The sequence below is a fragment of the Carassius carassius genome, chromosome 15 (genome assembly GCF_963082965.1).
Source record: "Carassius carassius chromosome 15, fCarCar2.1, whole genome shotgun sequence".
Lineage (NCBI taxonomy): Eukaryota > Metazoa > Chordata > Actinopteri > Cypriniformes > Cyprinidae > Carassius > Carassius carassius.
Window position 1 is genome coordinate 17,281,590 of NC_081769.1, and position 18,477 is coordinate 17,300,066.

General features: G+C 38.6%; 1 protein-coding gene across 2 annotated transcripts in view; it reads right to left on the bottom strand.

The window, feature by feature from the left end:
• The window catches only part of LOC132158298 (protein capicua homolog), a 50,942-nt gene that overhangs the window by 26,928 nt on the left and 5,537 nt on the right, over positions 1-18,477 (bottom strand). For both annotated transcript variants that reach the window (XM_059567647.1, XM_059567648.1), the window contains exons 2-5: positions 12,926-16,782; positions 1,761-1,910; positions 1,311-1,467; positions 270-378 (exon numbers count right to left, since the gene is read on the bottom strand). In XM_059567647.1, the coding sequence (XP_059423630.1) occupies positions 270-378; positions 1,311-1,467; positions 1,761-1,910; positions 12,926-16,679 (4,170 nt within the window). In that variant the 5' untranslated portion in view covers positions 16,680-16,782. The remainder of the gene's footprint in view (positions 1-269; positions 379-1,310; positions 1,468-1,760; positions 1,911-12,925; positions 16,783-18,477) is intronic.

The following is an 18,477-nucleotide window of genomic DNA, read 5'->3' on the forward strand; positions in this document are numbered from 1 at the left end:
AAGGATACACTACCATTCAAAATTCAGGTCAGTATGATTTTTTCAAAAAAGAAATGAACACATTTACTCAGCAAGGACACATTAAATTGATTGAAAGTGGCAGTAAGGACTTATTTAACAAACATCCTGTCTATTTATCATCTTGAAAAAAAAAGGCATTTTATAATAGCATTAGGAGCCCATTTTCAACATTAATAATAACAAATGTTAATCATAAATTTAAAAAAATATTACAATCTTATTAAAAATGCACATGTGTAAACGTTTACCTTTCCAGGACTGGTTTTGTCATCTTTGGGCAGTGCACTGAGGGACTGAGATCGACGTTTTCCAGGAGACGCAGAAATTGGCGGATCAGGAAGAACACCTGGGAAAAACCTGCACACAAAAATGGCAGATAATATTAAATAATATGAGAAGAATCAATGGGGATCCAGCAGCATACATTGATTATGCCAGTCTATTGCTACTAAACACGCACAACCATCTCTCTTTCTACCTTACAACAAGGAACATTGTTTCTCACACTTCAAACTTCAATACAAAGGAAGCATTTGATCACAGCTGCCTATTTTTAACAAGCGTGAGGACAACACGCCATCATCATCTGAGTTATCTTATTAATTGCAGAGACATTAAGATGATGTATTACTACTTGCATGCACATAAGTTTGAAGATGGATTTTCTATTATACATGCACTTTGGTTTTTTAACTAATAATTATTACACAGTCACGACCGTATAGCTACTGTGGCCCAAAACAGACTCAAAAGATCCACCAATTTCACTCTTGCAACCCTCAGGGCTCTTCACTGTGCAGTGAAACATACAGCAGAATGCACCGAGCCAATTACTGAAAACTGCAATGCACTGTGTCGATGAGCTACTGCTTTGCAGCCCACCACCAAAACAGAAAGCACAGAGCTTCAACACGTCTATCATATCCAGCGTACAATATTAAAGGGATGGCTGCTTTGCGAATGTCAATAACACCTTAATGCGAAGATAATACAAAAAGCTTAATGGATAAAGCACATTTAGCAGGAACTGTACTACATGACTTCATGATTATAAAGCAAGCAGAATTTTATATGTGATTCATAAGGAATCTTAAAGAAATGTTTTCATAAAGAAACATTCCTCTTTCTCATACAGGAGAAAGAGGAATGCTTTTGTTCTCTCTTTCTTTGTGGTGCCATTATGCAGCTCTTTCCACACACAGGAACACCAGGAACAAAACACATTTAAACAGAAAGACGCATCTCACACACACACACACACACACACACACACACACTAGACCACTCACGGATCATCAACGTCACTTTCTGTTTCACTGTCAGGTCTCTCTCGCTCCGCATCTTTCTCTCTCTCCGGGAGCAGTTCATCGGCGGAGGGAGTGGGGCGTGAGGAAGGGTTAGGTGCTCCCTCTATAATCTCCTTCAGCACTGACCCGCTCTGAGCCTCTGAAAGTGAAAGACGGCTAATTCATTACAGCATCTTTAATGAATCCCTCCAATCTGGCAACCTCTGAGGTCAATCGTTGCACTGGGTAATGGCTAAATTACAGCAGCTAGAGTTACAGAGAGTCACTGCAGTTGTGACAGGAGAGGCCAGATACATAACAGCATCCGGAATATCCCAGGAAACATGCTTCTGAATTTTTTTAATATCTACCATAATTATGTTTTTATAATCTCTTGACAAACACATTTTATCTAATTTTGGAATCAGACAATGGCTGTATGAACTAAATTACCTTTCTTCAGAGAAGATGTCTGCGGATGACTGACAGTTTGTTGGCCCTCACCAGGCTGAGCCGATGGATCTGATTGGGTGGGTGCCAGGAAAGGGACCAATGAATGCCAAGGAAACACTGGCACCGATCTGGGCTCAACATTAGTCCACACTACAGGAGAAAATAAAAGAGCATTCAGTCTAGCCAGTATTAACAGCAAGAAATAAACCATATCAACACCCAAATCACAGCCTGATGAGCCACATAAATACACTCTAATGCACATAATAATGTTATATCATTGGATGGACAACTGTAACATACAATTATTTCTTGATTTTTATGATATTTACAAATCACAGTTTCACTCTCTATGATAACAAAATAAATACTTAATGTACAAACAGCATCAAAATAGACAAAATGATGGAGGGAGATCAAGGATAACAGAACAAAACATCTAAAACCATTAACAGTAACAAATAGCTATTTATTACTAAATTAAGCGGTCATAAATATTGGAATATTATAAGAGAAAACCCATGTAGTTGTAGCACAATATTGTTTCACATTACAAAAACAGATTAAAGAAGACAGACTGTCATGAATACAGTAAGTGCATAAACATATTGTTCCCGACAGATATTAAGCAGGCTGTATTTGGCGCCAAACAATCACTTCCAAAATAATATGATTCAGGAACAGGCTGTTCATGAAATTATTTTCTGCTGCAGTTAAATCGACACAGTTACAAATACTGTATTTCCGCCGTGAAAGTCCTGCTATAAAGAAAAACAACATCAGACAAGTTAAGTAATAATGACTGACCGAACATGCGGAGTCCCTGGCGAAGATACTGCGGGCTTTCCGATGAAAACATGGTCGAGTAAAAAGCTTGAAATGCTTTTTTTTTTTTTTCTCGGAAAAAAACTTCACAAACATGTAATATTACATAGAGGTACTTGTTCACACGTTAGTCTGATATAGTGTAAAACAAGTCTTTTCGATTAAAAATTAAATATCCAAATGACGTTTTTCCCAGACAGGTGATGTTGAGTCAAGCGATGCAGATAAGCGGCCATAACCGATGCAGCCAGCATCCGTCTACTGGAGTTTCTTCATGTTGGTACCAAATGTTCTTCTTGGTAATGACCTGTCGTCGTTTAGTCACACTGATCTTTAGTTTTTGATCACGTCCTTCTGTATTCTTTGATTTATTGGCTCAGACACCGGATCTATTGTAGTAAAATGATGAAATAGTGCTATCAGGTACCGCACAGAAGAGTAAAGCGACGTTCCACCTTCAGGAACGCGCAGATTACAACAAATGGCGATCTTGGCGTTAAAACACTGTCGTGAACACAGTTACGAGTAAACACACTATTGAGGTTCGAAATGCAGAAACGGGTTTGGTTTTATTTGAATGGTGTTGTTTATTTTTGGTCCTGTTTGCCCCCCAGTTTGAGCTTGTTTACATTGACGGATAGCTGCGGGGATGAAGGGGTTAAGTAGGCCTCTCGGTCATCCTCGGGCTCGAGTAGTGCAACAGTCCTCGACCTGAGCTCACCTCAGCCCAGTGGAATTTACATGTACAATATCACGATTAATAACTAGTTGGGCGATAAATAGTATTAAATACGGTTACAAAAAAATAAAAGAGCACTGCAGGCATCAAATAAGCAGTGCCTAAAACGTGGAAACGGTTGTCTCAGTAAATCGTCGTGAAAATAGGAAGCCCAAATCTGCCAGATTAGCAGGTTAGCATGATCATGGTGCTACTACACCCGCAGCACGAGTGTAATTTATTCTTTGGGTTGCGACTCTCAACGGAAGCGATCTTCTATTTAAAATACTAACCAAATGCAATATCCATCCGGCAGGGAAATTATACGAATCAAATGGTTAATAATAAAAGGCCACATGTAATACACATCTGTCTTTTCACGTGGTCACTATTATTCTCTCTGCTTGTCAGTGCAGATCCACATCCTGTTTTCATATCTGACCTATATTCATCAGTTTGGCCTCAATCTCTGATTGACAAACGCACAATTACACCCAGCCCAGTACACAAGCAGTAACCAGACTCATTCTGTACTGCCACTTTGGTCTAGGGGCTGCATTTGGGAGAACCGGAGCTGGTTTCAGCAGCACAGCTCCAGATGAGTCCGTCCTCTCGGGAACGCCCCTGGACTCGCATCCGCACCGCCGGCCGCCACAACAAAACTTGTCCTCATGTCACTACACGGAAAACACCCAAGTTAGGATTTAAAAAGGGGAAGAAACGAGTGCCTGAAAGAGAGAAACCACCAAAACCAGTGAGTGGTCTCGAGTAAAAAGACAGAAGACAACTGGTTTCAATAGAGAAACAACACCTGTGCAGTGCTCCAGAACAACAATCATTAGTCACACTGTAACAGTAGCGCGGGAGATGTTCGCTGTAATTACGCAAGTAATCGTGTCATTAAAATGCTCTATATTTTGCTATAAATACTACTTCACGACACGCAACTCTACTTTTAACTAGATCAAGTACAAAAGCAGCATCTCATATTATGTCAAAGAAAATGAAGCCCCTGTAGATTGTACCACCGCACACTGATCCTCTAACGTTATCCCTAAACGCAGAAAGCATCGTTTTGTCTTGCTCGCCTTTTATCGCTTTGCCTTTGTGGAAACGTTTGTTTTGATCTCGCTCGGGCTTAAAAACGACGCACGTATCGCTTAAACTGGACTCTAGTTGCAGCGACTTCTTGTTTTAAATGCCTGCTCCGAGACCCCCTCCCTCGCACACACCACAGCCCCAAAAAGTCTCAACTAAAAAGCTAATCGTGCAGTTAACTCCTCGCCTTCGGCTCTGACACAATCGCCAAACTAGTAAGAAATCCACTAAGAGATAACGGTCAGACTCCGCCGTGTCCGAACCGACTGCGGGCAACGGCGAGGAAATATAAAACAGAGAAGAAAGGCTGGACCGAGATGATCCGGCGCAGTGCTGTTGTGATGAAATAACGGCTCTGATGTGTAATAACAGCCCCTAAAGTCCAGTGCGGTTCTCCTGCAGCGGGTCACTGTCCGATCCGCTGCGGATGATCGCGCTCCTCTCCGCTCGCTCTGTGGGAGTTCGTAGTAAATAAGTCGTTGTCTCATAACATCATTCAATTGGCCACGACTCTTCCCTCGATTTCGCTCTCCTCTCTCGCTTCGCAAACCCGTTCTTTCTTTCTCTTTCCCTCCCTCTTCCTCCTGTTGTATAGTAGGCTGTCCTCTTTCGCTCTTTTAGCGTGTCAGCCTCGCCCAGCCTGTGACCCGCCTTTTACTCTTCGAATGCTTTCTCTGATTGGTCATCGACGCAACCTATCGTAAGACAATCCGGCGCGGTGATTGGTCGGAGCGTGCGTTGGAATGTCAGTCATATGCAAATTCGCATTTGGCTTTCTGCGTCTCACTGGCCGCGGCTAAAAAACGAGCTCATTAATATATAACGCGCCACAGAATCTGTGGCATGACTTTACGCGGGCTCTCTTGATATTTTCTCCCACTGTGACGTTGAAGCTGCCGCGTAACTCTAATGGGAAAAAAGCCCAGCTTGTCATAACTACAGGTATTATATTCATCGCGGGGTTTGGTGTATTGTGTATAACATTGACGAATATGTTATTTTGAGGACAGATTAATAAGACTCGAAGGCATGTGACAAATCCTCACATCACCTGGACAAATCCTCTCCTTTCAAAACTGTAGTTAACAAATACAAATACAAACTGATCTCATTACCAATGCAATAAACTATACTGTAGCAATACACTACACACAGTTTAAAACACTGTAGTAAGCATTATACAACAGTTAGTTTCAGTTCTCGAATCCGATTGGCTGAGCTGCGTTTCAAGAGTGATGTTTAGTGTAACAGTTTGTTTCTTTCTACTGGTTTCTGTTCATTGAGTTCAAGCCCAGAGAGTGTTACAGACATGGTGTTTGGTGATGCACAAAGCTTGATGCTCTGGCTTCTTTCATATAAAGGAACTGACAGATTTTGTCTGAAATGTAGGTTGTTTGATATTAATTTATTGTTTATAGTACTGTTGTTTAAAAGCAATTGTGCTGATGGACAGCTGTGATTACTTGCAGCTGATTCATCTCCATGCTGATATTCAGCACTACATTCCTCTTGTTTGTATGAACTGAACACCTATAAAACTTCTCTGGAGTGGTAAGTAAGGGTAAGAATAGTATGCTTTTGGTTTTTAATGCCTAGTGTCAAAAAAAAAAATTGTCACTGGGCAGAGGTTTTATTGGAGACCATACAGCTGTATGTATGTATGTCACAAACATTACGTTATAACATTACAGTTATAATCAAAAGCAAATGGAAAAAAAGAAGAAAGGTTGAGAAATATTCTTTACATTACATGTTTTACCCCATTTTTTACTATTTGTTTAATGTTTACTTTGTAACTTTGTTTTGATTGAGTGCAGTAATATAGGTCAGAGATTAAACTTTGTGACCACTGTTACTGCCATCGGGACATTGACCAGTGAATCAGCTGATAGTGATTATGTCACAGACAAAGGTGACTGTCCAAAACACTATTATCAGTGTATACAACTCTCAGGCGGCATGACACGGGCATGCTCATGGTGCCTATGAATGTCAGCGTGCTTGTGTGTAGGTTGTGTGTGTGCTGAGTTCATTGACTGGTTTGTTTGTTTGGGGCAGAGGGGTATTGGCCTTGTGCCCAGTATCAGCCAGTCCCTTCACAAACAGTCACGCTACAATGAGAAAGATTTGTGTGAGAGAGAGAAACTGTAACTGTAAGTGCAATAACATTTTCCACACAAACACAGTGGCCAAATAATATTACAACATGATATTATCTGAGAAATACATTCCACGCTACGTTTATGCCGGAAGACTATCTTACACTATATATATATATATATATATATATATATATATATATATATATATATATATCAGTACCAAACAGAAAGACACTCAAGAGTGGGTGAAAAAAAAGAGTGGCCGTGGAATGTTTGAGAAAAGAGAGGGAAAATGGGTGGGAAGGGGAAACTGTGCAAGTCAGCCGAATAAAAATAGAACAAGAGTCATTTCATGGAGAGGAGGGAGTTGTGAAAGTTGTGAAAACGTCCTCGTTCGCTGTATGTGGGAAGATGGTAATCGAACGACAGGAAAGGAGAGACACAAATATCAATAAATAGAATAAGAACTGATGATAGGAAACTAGATTATGCAGGAACACATATTTACACACTCAACTGATGTACTGAAATCCATGCAAATCAAACTGAGGTAAGACTGGGTTATCAAGAGACATTGCTCCTCATATAACACAGTGTCAGAGTAGTGGGAGGGGCTAATCACTCTCAGCCACTGAGCTTGCACTGAGCTCCTGGCAACAGCCAATGAGGTGAGCCCGAGAGCCTCCAGCTCAGACTATGATCATAGTAAACAACTTCTTAACTCTTTCCTGACTGATTCCACTGAGAATGACACATGGGCAAAATATAACATCGCTCACTACTTTTAAATGTAGTAATATAAATACATCTAAATACAGGAAAATGCTAGTAAAATATCTCAAATCAGCAATTAGTTGGCCATGAGCGACACTTCTCGCATGTAGAGATTGGTACAGCGCTGTATGTTTGAGGGTTAATAGTCTAAGAGCCCCATGCTCCAAAACCTTTCCTATCCAATCATTGTTTTTATGTGATTAAAACACAATTTCCAAAAAACCCACTACCTGTTTCCATAGCAACAGGTTTATGGGTATTGTTACTCATGCCACTTTTAGTGACCACTGACCATGGCACTATCTCCCCACGAACACACTGCCCTTTTGTAAGATATTTATATCACTGCTGCCATCTGCCAGTGCAAGCATTCCAGCTATTTTCCAAAGGACATATGGAGGGGGCAAAGACAAGAAAAAAGCTGGCTAACCAAAAATCCATCATGTTGGATTAATGTCCTTTGATCCACGTTGATCCACTCACTTATAACATTTTTACCACTGTTAGGAAAGTCTAATAGACTAGGTGCAGGTCCATGAAATGCACCACAAATTTAAAAAAGGTAGTTATGAAACTACGCAGGTGTCTCTTTAAAGCCTGCAATGGTACACTCTTCTCACAAGGAGGCAGCACTTCCCTGTGGAAAAAAAACACAGGCGATCACAGCTCTGGCAGACACAGGATTGAGTGAAGGAGAGATCACAGCTAGAGATGGGGGCTTTTATGTGAATGTATGTGCAAGAGTCTTACGAGACTTCATTTTTAGATCCTGTGATCTCCCTTGAGATATAAAATATAAATCAAACATTCGGCGGATACTAGAGTGAACTAAAATGTAGAATACAAGGAAAGACGGCACACAATATAGCAATGAAAGAGTACTATATAAAATGCTGTCTATCTATGCTGTGGTTTATATAAATGTTCAATATACATGTTTGTGTTCATGTAGAAACCTTCTACAAAAAGGGAATGGATGGCATTCCCGGGGAACACTCTACGGTCAGAGAAACAGAGAGACTTCTGCACTGCACCAGAGAGAGAGAGAAAGACAGAGAGCAAGAAATAGGTGAGGGGAAAACAGTAGGAAAGTCTGACACAAATAAGTGGGTGAATGGGAAAAAATGAAGAGAATTAAATTGACATTATGAGTACAGGAATGATGAAAAGGGAGACACCGTTCTACCATACAAGTGCTAAACATTGCAGAGTAAGACTATACGACAGATGGCGACTCAGAACTCGGCACATAAATGGAAGAGATCATGTCCTATGTGCTATTGAGGCCGAGAACCATCAGAAACTCTGTATCAAAAACGGACAAAATTATACTATAGCCCAAAATAAAAACAGCCTGCAATACATGTAATTAAAGTGATGAGTTGAAGTTTGAGGAAGGTGCTATATATATTTAGCATAGAAATAAGCAGACACAAACAGTCTATTTTATCAGTTTAAAATTGCAGCAAAAAAAATTGAATGTTTAACTTCTTTTAGATTCAGTGTTGTAGTACAGTTATTCAGTTTTTAGAAGAGAAAACAGAAGAAGACATGCATATTGTTAGTATTTGTGTCGGCTCTAGTGATTAGTGCATCTGTGTTTGCTGAGGGTGTGGATTAAATGAAACCGAGAATGTTTGGAATCATTGCCCTAGTAAATGACAGATGACATTCTGCAGTTTAGTGATTCAGATACTTTGATATAAAAGTATTTTCTCTCTGATATCTAAATAGTCTTTTTTGTAAATAGTATATTTATACAACTTTTTGTAACAAAATGTATTTCTCTTAAAACAATTGTTTTAGTTTTCAATATTAGGTTATATCAAATACTATAGAATACCTTTTGGTTATATACATCATACTCATAATCACTGTATTCAAATGTGATCCCTGAGTGCCCTCAAAACCAATCGTCTAAATTTATTTATAGATGTACTTTAAGATAATGTACAATAACAAAAATAGCTGAAAAATATGACCTGTTTTTTTTTTTTTTATGATGCTGTGATGGATTGGTAAGCTGCAATATTTCAGTATTTTATCTAAAACAAGTTGAAAATCATTATTTCAGTTTTGAAATAAATTAGCAAAACAGTTTTGCACATATGCAATATATAACACATATATTACTGAGTAAGACAACATATATGGACCAATCATAGGTGTAATCCTAAACATCAACCTTCACTCAGTAAACACATCTGAAATAAGACCATAAACTTGCACACACACACACACACACACACACGTTTTAGTAAATCTATCTAAACTGAAACATTCTATTGATTTCTGTTGATTTTACATATGATAGTTGTATATACTACAACCTAAACCTAACCCACATTTTAAAAAAAACTTTAGAAACCCAAAAAGAGGCTTAGATTTAGCTCACATCAAATTTGCCTGAAAACATAGTTAACTAGGTACACACACACACACACACACACACACACACACCCATTGGGTTTCCAGGGATTTTTTTAGATATTCCATAGGTGTAACAGTTTTTATACTGCACAAACTTTATTTTCTATTTTCCTTATCCTAACCCTACCACTCAAAAAACTGATACGATTTATAAGCTGTTTTCCTCATGGGGACTAAATAAATATCTCTAAAAGGTCAAAACTGACTGGTTTAACTATCCTTGTGGGGACATTAGAACTTAGAAAATACCTGAAAATTATCTAGAAAATTAATCTGAATAATAAAACTTGTTTTATGTATGAAAGATTACAAATTATTATGAACATGGGCAGCATTGTGAAATGTCCATTTATATGTGCTGGTTTAGTATATTTTAGTATATATATGAAAGTATTTATAAAAGTTCAGTTTATTAAAAAAATCTGTGTGTGTTGAAGTCACATCAGTCATCACAATACAATAACATGCTTTAAGATATTAATAATTTAAAAGAGATCAATATTAACAATATACTTTTCAATAATTACATTTCAGACTATTGGTCTCCTATAATGCTTATAATTCTCTGGGTTAACCGTATAGGTTAGCTATCAAAACTGAGCAGCAATACAAAATTACATTAGAACAACAAAAGCAAATCAACTTTTGGGCAGATTCTATAAATGTATGTGTTTTTTTTTCTTTTCTTTTTTAATTTTAGCAGGTCTGCAATTTTGTTATACAGACTGTGCGTGTCTGTCTCTCTGTGTTAACATCTTTCTCACAGGCTTGCTTGTTAAGGCAGGCCCACGAGATCAGGCCTAAATTTTTACAAAGGCCCTCTTGTTATTTCACAACACACATCCCTTTCCCTCTCACACCATACACACTCTTGATGACAGCTAAATCACAAATACCACACATATTTATATATATGCACGAATACACTATGAAGACTTTTTTTATATTACACTAGCTCACAAGCATACACTAAATGCCTCCCTAAATGACACCCTGTTATGTCTGTATGAATGAACATTCTCTCGTTCTTTACTGCATGCATCGTGCAGAATGAACACGTTACTAATTCATAGACACTTCATTTCAGTCTTTTGCTCTTTTAGATCAGTCTTTTTACTTTGCTTCACTTTCAGTTTATCAGTGTACATGTTGTAATGACCGTGTTTTGAATATTTTGCTAGAATCAGCACTGCAAGTGCTACGACCAGCGCAACATTTCATCGAACCAACTATTACAGCATGCTGATGATTACAACCACACTGCAAAATCCGAGAATTACCAGAATACCACTGCTTTTAATGCCAAAGCATTTATTCCTGAAATGAAATAGACACCTTAGTTTTGAGCTTAATTTTAATAGGTAATACAATATAAAGCATACATTTTTATTTTATTCAATTCTAAATTCATTGAAATATGAAGAAATGCAGATCTCCATATATCAACTCTGAAACACTGAAACTGAGAAACTGTACTTCTGATGTGCCATTAAATTTAGAATATATATTTGGTCTTTGTTTTGCCTAAGTGTTCACAAAAACACCTGCCCTAATAAGGTCAAAATTGCCTTAGTCCTTACATGTGAATCACTGAAAAAAAATAAAACTGGGGATCATGCATTTTAAGAATCTTAAATATAACTTTGAAAAATAAAGACCAGAGAGCACGAGTCAGAGATAAAATAAAATAAATGCATTATTTAAAAAAGGGGTAAATACAATTTCCCAGTGTGTACTGTTGGTTAAATTATTAGGAAGTTACATTAACTATCCAAAAACTGTTTAGAAAAGTGCCTCCAAATTCTTAGCGCACACATGTGAAAAAGCCAGAAAGACTAATAATTACTTATAAACTTACTCCAGTACACTAATTCTGTAGTTAAGAATGGGATTTAAATCTCAGCATCTCAGCATAGTACTGGTCTGTATGTAAAAGATATATGCCAAGTACTATGTGTGAAAAGATTTTGTGGTGAAATGAGACCAAGACAGAGCTTTTAAGCCAGATTTTGCCCAGAATTAAAATGACACCATATGAGGAATGGTGATGAGAAGAGCATGTTGTGGGACTGCTTTTCATCAGCGGAAACTGAGAGTCATGTTAAAATGTGGTTGGTGAAAAATACTACAAAATAATGTAAACATATTTGAAAAACTGAAGCAATATACTCTTTTTAACAATGTAAAACATTTATGCAAACAACTTATTTCAAGGATATTTACCTTTTTAAAAAATAAAAATTATAATAAAACCAAATACATTTTAACTGAAATTTTTTGAGTTTTGAAATCTAATAATCTCAAAGAAAAAACAAAGAAAGATTTTTATGTTACATATGTAAATTCAGTAAAAGGGAAAAAGTATAGTTATTGAAGATCAATACCAAGCATTCAACAACACTGTGGTATGAGATTAATGTAAAGTTGTATATGACAACAAATATTACTTTGAGCACTGAAAACACATTGACAATCTATACTTCTGACATTCTAAAATTAGTCGGTATAAAATATGGCTGTCTGAAATACTTTTGGATTTTGAGTGGTTACTGATAACATTTTGCAAAACAGTTTGTGTGATGACCAAACTATATAACAGATTGTTGTCTTCTGCAACTGATTTCCTACATAACTGCGGTAGTTTCTTATTTCATTCTTCAAACTTTTCCTTACACGTACATAAAAATAATTTCTATATTTCTGAAAGCTCTATTTTTTTTTTTTTTTGACGATTGCCTAACTACTTTATTCCTTACGTAACATATTTATTTATGTTTGATTTGTGTTGGAATATTGATTTTTTCATTGATTCACGTTTAAAAAACACTACAAAAAAAGTATTCATGCTTTTTTTATACAGGTTTGGAACAACATGAGGCTGAGAAAATGATGAAGAAAATTACATTTTTAAGTGAACTACTCCTTTATTTTACTTTAATAAAATACTTAATCAGTAAAATAGTTTTGTTACTTAACAGTTACATAATTTAAAGAAGAGCAACTAAAAAAAAAGTAAACGAATAAAAATTATATTCAATCTGTTTTGACATTTTGTGTGCATACACAAAATTGACAAATAAAAGTGCATCCTTTCATTTTTAAATTTCCATTGACTTAGTCTAACATGGCATCTTTCTTTTATTATTTTGTAACGTCTCCAGGAAATCACAATTTAAACACTGGTGTTAGCACTGGATATAAATATAAAATTCTCTTACCAGTTCCAGGTCGCCCCATGATGATGTCTTTGCATGGCACAGGATGCAAGGTCTCTGTGGGAAGTATGAGCGGCAGCAGGGCAGTAGGAGCAGGGTGACAAGGGACAGGCTGCTGCAGTGTCACTTGGCCACTCTTATCTCCCCCTCCATCACCCGCACAAATGAGATCTGGCCCTGGGACAGGGCTAGACACTGATATGCAGGCTAATGTGGCGCTGGATTGCGTAGGTAGACCTGCAGGGGTTGGGTTTGGAATGGAAGAGGTAGTAGACACTAGAACAAGAGTTGAGGTGGGATTCTGCAGTAAGACAGATCCATTAGTGGAAGCAGCGTTAATTGGAACAGGAACCTGTAGCCCTGTCTCTGAATGCACACCAGTTTGGCTGTTTTCTGTGGAACTGGTCCTGTCCACCTCTGCAACTCTGGCCAGTGGGAGTTCTGTAAACTTTATTAAAGGAACCTCAGGATTTCTCACTATTACTGGAGAGTCTCTCAAAGGCTGCTGGGAGACTGTACATTGTGAACCTGATTCTAAGCTTAGGGGAGAAGTGGGTGGAGAAGAGGCAGTGGTTGAAGGCCTTTGGGGGTGCGTGACAATAGTGGTCTGAGGAGAGATAATGCAGAGATTTGTTACAAGAGAAGGGTCACGACAGCTTTGTTCCTGGTTGGGTTTGCCATATTCCTGCGACAGTGGAGCTGGGGGAGGTGGCGCATCCGTCCTGCGTTTGCCTGGGCTCATAGGTACAGTGAAGGTTAGATTGGTGTGGAAGGATGGCACAATACCAGACAAGTGTCTGTCTTTCTCCCTCTCTGTGCCTCCTGTTCCATGTTTTGGGACACCACTGTTGGTACCACTGGGGTGTTTGTGGCGGCGAAGAGGCAAGACCGGAGAGGCAGTAATAGGACTGAAATTTGCAGGGTGAAAGCCAAAAAGTGGCGAAGCTGATGGGGAAGGTGTAGGTGAGAATGGGGACTGATTTGAAATCGGTGAGAATGAGGGCGTTACAGACCTTGAGCCCAGGGATACCAGCATTGTTGCAGCCTCACATTCGTCAAAGTCAAAACGAGAGAAGTCTTGAGGAAGCAGTGATGGCAAGCCAAGACGTGGACGAGAGTCAGTACCTCGGCTGCTTGTCTCACTACTGTCGCGAGAAGTCTCATCCCAGTCAAATTCACTGCTAGCACGACCCCGCAGATCTGAAGGGGTCACGGTCCCTGAGCTACTCTCTCCACCTCCTCCGCTCCCTCTCTCTCCGACCGCTCCCTCCATTTCTTTGGTACGCATGGAGAGGTGACGAGAACAATAGCCCCGACGCTGGGACTCTTTCATGCAGCCTTCTCGTGAGCACAAGCGGCGCCATTGCTTCCCATTGAACTTCTTACGTATCCCATTAGGTGTACAAACCACATCACCTTTCTTGTATTTCTGTTGGGCAGCTGACAATGGTGTCCTTGATCTTGAGGAAGAAGCAGAAGAAGAGGCAGAACTCCCTGGAATTGGGGTGAAGGTCTGTGAAGGAGTCTTTTCCAGAGGTGTCAGAGAACCTTTGGAGCTGGGGGAAGGAGGCACAGAGGGTGGCATAGGGTGAGAGATACCTCCGTCAGACCCTAAAACTGTAGGTGAAGAGGTGGGCTGTGGACTTCCTAAAGAGGTCCTGGTGATGCCTCGCACCACTGTAATGGGACTTGGATAACCAGGAGGTTTGGAAAGAATTTGTCTGTGCTGATTAGGCACACCTGCTTTTGGTCCCCCTGAGAATATGGGTCCTCCACCATCTCTGTGTGGTGCCATGTTAAGCCGCAAAACCTCCATGTCCACCTCTGGAGTCTGCAGTTGCTTTCGCTCGTGTTCTCTTTCTCTAACTCTTTCCCTATTCTGAGTTCCATCATCCTCTCTCCTAGTTGCTAAACTATACATATTGTTTGCTACCATAACAATTGCTGGTGAAGTGGAAGATGAAATATGTGTGCTTCCAAAGTGATGAACCCCTGTGTCTGGAGAAGGGAATCTGCAGTTCTCCCTTGGAGGGCCTGCACTCACCAGATCTATTCCCTCACTTAACTGACATAGCTCTCTCTCCACTTCTATCTCCTCTCTGTCTTCTCTCTCCTCCCGTTCTTTCTCTCTCATAACCCCATCCCATGGTGGAACAAGGAGGCGCAAGTTCTGACGGTTAACCCATACAGTCTTTGTACTTGATGTCTGTTGCATATCCTCATTGTTGCACCTCTCTTTCTCCTGCTCTTGTAAAAGCACCAAGTAGGGGCAAGCTGAATGAGAGTCTACCTGAGCAACCACACCTTCTCTGTACCACTCTTCACCTTTATCTCCTTCGTAAGGCACACAAACATGCGTCCCAACCTCCACAAGTTCATTTCCTGGGGGTGGGGAGTCTAAAATGAGGTCAACGGGTTGGTGTGGGCGACTTACTAATGTATGAAATGGATATGACAGCAGTGTCCCCTCCCCATTAATCTGCAACTCTACGTTCAGCTGCCCTCTACTGGACCCACGTACCACACCACAGATAAATACATATTCTTTGATCACCTTCTCATCTTCTTTTAAATTAGTTCTTGGTCGTCTACGTGCTAGCACCCTTTGGTTTTTCAGTCCTTTAGCTAGTGCTTCTGCTATTGTTACAGACCCTCCATGTTCAATTTGTGTGTGTTTTGGGGACAAGAGAACAGACAGGTTTGAGTTGTTGGAGAGGTTGAATCTTCTTGACGTTCTTACATGTTTCCCTGAATTTTGCTGCACACAAGAGGGCTCAAGGACCTCCAGGTCCACAGAGTGTTCACTGGCTGTGTCTGTGGAAGATGAGCGCACAGAATTTGGGGCTTGCTCCCCATATCTATCTACTTCCACCATTTGGACCACCTTTTCTCCTTCGGAAGGTACCTCACTTTTCAACATATCACCCTTAGATCTATCTCCTTTTGGAGTTTCTGTGCTTGCTATTTTTCCCATTTCTCTCCTATTATTCCCACTATTGTTTAGATCAGAAATATCTGATTTAACTAAATCATTTCTGACCACAAGAGTAGTGCTTTGAGAAAAAGAGTTCTGAGAATTCTGTGGAGAACTTCGATGGTTGCTATGAATAGTGAGTTGGGCTACAGGGGTTGAACTGATGGGAGAGGTACTGGAAGCTTGATGTTCATACATGTATTTCTTCTTGGGCACCCTGGCTTTGAAAGTGGCTGTTTTTCGACTGGAGTGTGTGGTAGAAGTGTGGTTGGCACTCAATGAGTTATTTTTATTTAAACTGTTGGCTGTAGTATTTGTGTTTTGTGTACTGCTAGCAATGCTGTTTGCATGTTGGTTGCTACCTTTACTGTTTGTGCTAGTAAAGTTTTGTGTGTTTGTGTTACAGATGTCTGTGCTATTACTATGTGAATTTTCATGTGCGTTGCTGGCTATCTTGATTGAGTCTGTATTATCTGTTAAACTCTTAGTGTTAACCTTCCTGGGGCTTTTTGCCTTACTCACTATTACTGCATTCTCTTCAGATTTTGATGTTTCCATTGTCCTTTCTCTAATTTGCTCTTTTAACCCTTCACTGTTAAGAATGTTGCTACACTTGATATGCTTGTCCTGGGAGCTATCTTCTTTGGATGGAGTGTATTTCTGGTCTGAAGGTCCAGGCGGTGTTGTCTGTGAATGTCCTTCAAGTTTGCCCCCTCGTTTTCTTGCTCCTTTTGCTCTTGTTGATAAAGGAGAGCGTCCTCTCTGTTTCTTTGGTGTCCTCATCTTTTTTAGTGCGGCAACTACTTCTTTCTCTTCTTTTTTCTTCTTTCTTTTCTCCTGTTTAATTGGCTTTTTTGAGGTTTCTTTTACTTCTCCTCACAACAACCTGTAACAAGAAGGAAAAAAGCGAGAGAGAAACAAATAAATACAAAATACCTTGATGTCAATATAGAACAAATCGGAAGATACTAGTCCATCTTTGTGAATGTGTTCAAACAGAAGCAGTGCTTTGTGCCCAAAAAGGTGTTTATACTTACACAGATGTTTAGATATCAACATTATTTAAATAGCATAAAGAGCAAAAAGTCTACTGAAAAACAGCAGACCATGAGTGTGCTTATGAATAGCGCAAACAAGTTGCAACAACAAATTTAAAAAATAACATTTACAATGAGGAAATCTTCAGCAAAGGACACACTCTCTCCAGTTCACCAAGTACTTTTCTCAAAACAAGGCTGGATGATCAAAATATATGTACAGTTAAAATGCTTTGATCTTTAAAGCAAAATAATTGTAATAATTGAAATACAACCTGAAAGTTAATTGGTGTGCAGTAAAGATATTAAGTCTTTCTAAGTATTTTGTTTCCTAGGCTTTCCTAAGGAGAAGGTCAATGTTATAGAATTTTAAAGGCAATGTTATAGCATTCTATTGAAGGAAAAAAAATATTTGGGTTTATTAAATTATAATTTTTATATTACTGAATAAAAAAAATATAAAAGATTAATCAGTTTTACATCAAAACAAGAGAAGGTGGTATGTGGTAGATAGTTGGCATAAATGACATTGTCAGAGAGAAAGTCACAAGGCCCCATAAGAAAATATATCCACATAAGTAAAAAACCTAAATATTTGTCCAATCGGTTTAATTTTGGTACATTATACTTTTTAGAGTGACATGCATTAGCGGACACACAACTTCACAGTTTTCCAAAAAAGAAGAAAGCTTTTAAATAAACATTAGACATTTTAAATAAAGTCAACAAATCATAAGTACAAAAAACTATGTATTTTATTTGAAAATAAAAGTTAAAAATGATATACAACACATTGTACTTAGTATAAAAAATAATTAAATTATTTATCCATAGTTGGCACCCATTAATTAAACATGGTACCATTAAAAACGAGTTAATCCAAGAGTGTAAAGTTGCTTTTACATCCATATCCACATTCAAAAGAATGTGACCCTCTCAAAAAAAAAAAAACTACACTAAAATAAATCCACAATAAAAATCCCTGAATTTTATCCCCACATTCCAAAATCAAGATAACTGGATTTGATAGCATATTTAAGCCTTGGATTTTGTTGCATTAGGCAAGACATGTGGTTACTCTTATTCATGTAAGCTGCCATGATAGAAAAACTAATTTTGCATATTTGCCTGTTCTTAAGTTTCTTCAAATAAAAAAAATTAAAAAAATTAAAAAATTCAATATGACATGGTAGATCTATATACTTTCACAGTGAACACTGTAATCTGTCCTACAAAGTAGATATGCCAAATCAACAATCAATGTGTGCACAATTCACTGACTCATGATTATGAATTTTCTGTGAATATACTGTATATCTCACAATAAAAAGTCTGAGTATCAAAATGATGTGAGGGGGATCCATAGCACCCATGTGCATGTAACGGATTGGGATGCTGTGGGTGCCTCTTTTCCCATACCCACATTGCAATATCACACAAACAAAACAGACATATTTAGCATCTGATGTCATGGTGCAATGCACAAACATGTGGAAATTCAGGCTGAGAATTCAGCAAGAGAAAAACACAAACATTCACTCCTC